The sequence below is a fragment of the Nannospalax galili genome, unplaced genomic scaffold, assembly GCF_000622305.1.
Source record: "Nannospalax galili isolate Female #2095 unplaced genomic scaffold, S.galili_v1.0 scaffold135, whole genome shotgun sequence".
Taxonomy (NCBI): domain Eukaryota; kingdom Metazoa; phylum Chordata; class Mammalia; order Rodentia; family Spalacidae; genus Nannospalax; species Nannospalax galili.
In genome coordinates this window covers 3,383,515-3,388,785 of record NW_008338998.1, presented here as the reverse complement: position 1 = coordinate 3,388,785, position 5,271 = coordinate 3,383,515, and the positions used below count along the sequence as shown (strand labels likewise).

Genomic DNA, 5,271 nt, shown 5'->3' with positions numbered 1-5,271 from the left:
TTATTTTTTCTCTGTGATTTTGACATGTGAATTTCTTTTGTAGTTTCTGACTCTTTTGTGATATTCGGGCTTTCAAGTTTAGTTCTACTTCTTTTTTGGAACTTTATGTGTCTTTGTGGTTTACTTTTTGGGTATGAAGAGCTGGTTCGTCTAAGCTTCTGGTTCTCTCTTTTGATTTTATATTGTCGTGGCCGGATTGATTTTGTTTTCAGGAGTTCCGCGGTGGCCCAATTCCAATGTGGGTCAGAAGTTTTCAGACTTTCTCCTTAGGTCTGGAATCTTCTAAGAATGATTTTGGCCTCAGGAACTTGGGTGTTGGACTGACCTGAGACCCTGGCAGTGGCTGTGCCATGCAGGGAAGCACAGGCAGATGGGGTGGGAAGAAGCCCCAAGATTTCCCAGGGAGTGGATTGAGTAGCTGGGTTGTACTGGATGCAAAGGATCAGGGGGGGGGAAGGTAAGCCTCGGAACCCCAGAAAGAGGCTGTCAGCCCCAGAAAGAGGCTGGTAGGTGTTGCCGGACCAGGGAAGTAGAGGGAGGTGAGGTCGGGGCCAGGTCCAGAAGCGGTGCCCCTGGGGCCCAAGAAAGGCACTCAGTTGGTCTGGGTGAGAAGGGTCAGGAAGCAGTATTGGTTCCCCAGGTGTCTGGGGCCCCAAGACTAGGAATGGTGCAGGTCCCAAACTGGGAGTAGCGAACAGCGGGAGAGATGGAAGGGTGAATGTGGTTTGGGGAGTCAAGGCGTGGAGGGCAGCGCTATAGACTTACCCCAAGAGGCTTGAGGATAGGAGTCAAAACCTTATATTTTTATATTGCCCATGAATCCTTCCGACTGTGCCCTGGAAAGGCATCATGGTCAGCCTTCCAGCCAACTTCTGCTCACCATCTCTCCTGACTCAGAAGGATGGGTCTCCAGATTCATTTCCAGTTTATGGGGCCTGAAGTTGTCAGCTGTATTGCAGGCGGTACAGCAACATTAGGGACAGATGTGAGATGAGTGTGTCCTTCTATATGGATTTGACTTCTGGGGCAGAATTTTGCTTTTTTTCTAATTTTTTCCCCTTTTCCTGCTGTGGAGGACTCTCTCATCCTACCTGTGGGCACATAGAACCCTTCTCCTAGCTAGATGGCTCTGCTCAGGATCTGCATAGAAGCCATTGTACTGCAGGGGTTTTAGGCTTGTGGGCCCTCATCATAGCCTCTTGTATGCAGATGGTCAGGTTTAGGAAGGAGGAGTGTGTAGCTATGACAGTCTTCTGGTTCCTGAATTTACACAGATCTTGCTGTTTTTCTAGAGTGTCATTTGGACTTGAGTTAGAGGTGAGTTTGTGTTACTTGACTTTGTGTGGAGGGCTGAGGAGATGGGAAGGTAGAGCAAGTTGCTTGACAGTATCTCTTTATTGTAACAGTTCTTATTGAAATAATCCTAACAACCCAATGGAGACTAGCATCAGGTCAACTACCCAAAAGAAACCTCCACTTGTTCCAGCTGAATGACACTAGAATATTTATGACCTACCTGCTTCACCCTCTCTGATTTTTGAACTGGTGGTGGTACTGACTCTTAGTGGTTCATATAACTCCAGGGAGGATTTGTGATATCATCTCTAACATGGTGCGAACCTGACATTTGATCCTCTGAGCACTTCAGCTTCTATTCTGCTAAAATCCTTTCATCCTAGTTCTCCATCACAGAATCATGTAGCAAGATCAGCTCTCTGAGGTGTGGGGAAGAGGGAGAGTGAGGTAGACCATGGAGTGGGTTTTTCAGTGAGCAGAGAGGGTGGTCCTGTAGTGTGTGTGAGGGCAGCATCTCTGGCCTAAGTCCAGGACCAGGACTGCTGTGACATGGAGAGTGCACTTGTGTTCCTAGAGGCAGCAGCTTCAATTATGCGATCAGAGAAGATCAACCTCTATGTTGTGCATCTGTATTCATAGGCCAAAATGTGTATCTGTGTTAATGTCTATATGTGCATGTATGCTTATATCTGTACGTATTTATTTATCTAGATATACTAGATGTCTTTTGTGCATTTATCCATATATAAATTGCCTAAATCTAGGTATGGATAGATATCTTAGAGATAGACCTTATATACAAATGTATATCGTGATACACACATTGACCCTCAGTATCCATAGATTCCATATCTATGTATTCAACCAACCAAGACTGAAGATATTGAACAAAAGCATCTGTAATTATTGGTCCCTAAAGAAGCAGCTATTTACATACTATTCTCATTGTATTAAGTTTCACAGACATTTAAAGATGATATGATGTATAAGGAAAGCTATATGTAGTTCTATAGAAGGGGTTTGAGCATCTTAGGATTTTGTTACCTTTTCAGCCCTGGACCCAATTGTCCATGAATACCATGCGGCTTCTGTAAATAGATGGACAGATATGCTCGTGGGACCCTTCTTGAGAGGATCCCTTGTAGTCCTCTCTTTGACCACATTGTGGTGCTGGGATTCACATAGGGAACCTGGCTATCAGTGCAGGCTGACCTCGATCCATCTACTCGGGTTCCCAGCCCAGGACCCACCCAGCTGCAGCCCATGGAGCACAGTACTCTTAGACTCAGCACCATGATTGCTCTGTGACTCTAAGAGTGGCAAAGGCTCTGCAGGGCCAGTGCACCTTCTGTGCTTCTGATTGACTGGGCAGGTGTGCCCAAGGGTTGTCCCATGAGAAGAGTCAACCACTGCATTCCAAGGTCTTGGGATTCCATATATATATTATATTTTATTATTATTATTTTTTTTATTAATATTATATATTTTTATTTTTTTATTTTTGAGAAGAAGCATTTCATTACAGCTTTAACATACTCAATAACGGATTCCTTTTGCAGGAACCATGGTATTTCAAGAACATATTAAGCATGTTAAGAACATGTGGAGTTAGTTCTGTTGTTTCTGTCATGCTTGATAACCATACCCTCAAATGGCCTGTCAAGCTTCCATGCAACATCACCGTGAGCTCTGCTTACAGGAAGAACAGTGGGGCTGAATGCTGGGCACACACAGACCCTGGGGAAAGTCGTGTGTCTTGAAGAACATGTCCTTGGGTCTTATTTATTGTCTTCACAAAGGTCTTGCTGACATCTCACCGAACACTGGGATAGGAATGCAAGCAGCTGGGTACTTTCCTGGAGCAGTGAAAATTTATTTAGTTTTGTGTTTTATGAAAAAGGCTGGACTGCATTTTCTATTTATAGTGCTTATTTTTCTCAAAGATTTTGAATGGTATTTACCTTGTCATCCTCTCTCAAGTTTAAGATGTTATATTTTTCATTATAAAAAAATATATGTAGTGAATCAGGTCATGTAGGACTGTGGACACATTTCAAGAAGCAGAAGACTGTACTGAAAAAATGAGTTGTGCTTTTTCTCTTTCACAGCACAGGATATCAGACAGGCGTCTGCTTGTCAAATGCCTGATAGTGCTGGGGTTTGTCATCTTCATGTTCTTCCTCAACTCTTTTGTCCCTGGCATTCATCTTGATCTTGGTGAGTCCAATGTTTTGTTAGCTTTTGTTGCTAAGCTTTGTGTTTGATGTCGCAGTCTGGTTGGGAAGGCTTCAAAGTACATTCCCAGACACTAACCGCATCTCAAGCAGCCATGCTGAGACAGAGGTGGGCAGCCTTCAGTGGAAGGAAGGAATACTTTCTGCATGACTTCCCTCTTTGTTTGCGGGGAGGCGGGAGAAAGGGAGAGAGAGGAAAGAAAGGGAGAGAATGAGCGAGCTATCTCTCTCCAGCCTCCCTAGGGCTCAGTGTTGGAAGGGATATAAAGTCAGTTTTATCACTTCTGTTGTATTTGATAACCATGTCTCAAAAAGATTCCTAGAAGAGACTGAAAGTCACATCAGCAAAGCTAGCTTTGCCTTCCACACAGGTCGACGTTACTAGCAAATGAGATACTGTGCCAGGACTAGGGATTGGAAGAACACTGCCCAGACTCAGTCTCCTTGTCCAGCTACAAATAGTTTCCCCATGCAGCAAGCCCCATCTCTCATTTTGGTCCTCCCTCGTTTTCCAAAGGTTCTCCTCAGTTTTCAGCTACTGTCCTTCCTCTAGGTCCCTGTCAAGATCTGACCTGTTGCTAGGGGAGACATGGCTCTCTCAGGTTGAGCTCCTCTTGCTAACTCCCAGCACCTGTCCTCTTCATAAACATCCTAAACTTGTAGGATTTTTCTTATTGATTTCATAGTAATCTCTATAGATGTTAGTACTTGAGACAAAATTTTAAAATCCTTTTGTAAAACCCACTTCAAATGAAAGTATAGGGCTATGAGAAAGAGAAATCTGATGTGGTCTTGAGGCGTCTTTTTAAATCAAAGCTTTCCCCAAGGTTTTCTTTTTTAACATGTGCTCTGTTAAGATAATTAAAGTATCTTATTTTAATCTTAAATTTTATAAAACTTTGGTTTATTGCAACATTTGAGGAAAGTGATTGCTGTCAGGAGCAAAGCCTGCTGACGTTGCAATAGATGGGCAGTGTGGCTGTGGTATTCCCGTTACGTACTATTTCCTGGGTTTCTGGATACGTTAGATATCTGTGGGCAGTAAGTGTCCCCTTTCTGTCTACTATTTCTAGATTGTCATGTGTAGCACATAACCTACAGACATTTGGCTAGGGTCCAGTTTCATAGCATATCTTCAGGGTCTCTCAGTTGATTTCCCCAAACTCAAATCCAACTTGCCAGGTGGCCTGGGCTTGTTCTGAGCTAGCAGGTGTTCTTCCTCAGCATCTGAGAGCTGATCCTCGAGGATGAAGTCCTGAAGAAGGATGAAGCCAGTGCTTACCAATGCCATGAAGCTCAGCTGGTTGGATGGATTACTTCTCAAAATTGTTGCAGTGTAATTATTTTAATTATACCCAGGCATACTATAATTTTAACATTACAAACTTTTAATCACTATGAGAATGTTAAGTGGTCACCATTGGTGATTAAACACAGCAAAACTGAAGTGTACGAGCAGAAAGCTTCTGCTAGAGAATTCTTTTGCATTTTATTTGAGGTTGTGCTTGAAAAGAGTATACTGGAGATTGGAAAAATGAACAACACATTGTTGTTAACATTTGGCAATCATTTATGTATACAGAACAACAATTTTAAAATTTAGGGTCACAATTTATACATAATTTTAAAGAATCTTGGTTACTGTAGGGGAAGGCCAGCCTTTGTACAAAGGTGCTTCATTTGTGTGTGTGTGTGTGTGTGTGTCTGATGTGTGTGGGCATATGTGCCATGGCACATGTCT

General features: G+C 43.1%; 1 protein-coding gene across 2 annotated transcripts in view; it reads left to right on the top strand.

The window, feature by feature from the left end:
• Positions 1 to 5,271, top strand: part of Oca2 (OCA2 melanosomal transmembrane protein) — a 378,404-nt gene that overhangs the window by 152,907 nt on the left and 220,226 nt on the right. For both annotated transcript variants that reach the window (XM_008833639.2, XM_008833638.2), the window contains exon 18: positions 3,405 to 3,513. In XM_008833639.2, the coding sequence (XP_008831861.1) occupies positions 3,405 to 3,513 (109 nt within the window). The remainder of the gene's footprint in view (positions 1 to 3,404; positions 3,514 to 5,271) is intronic.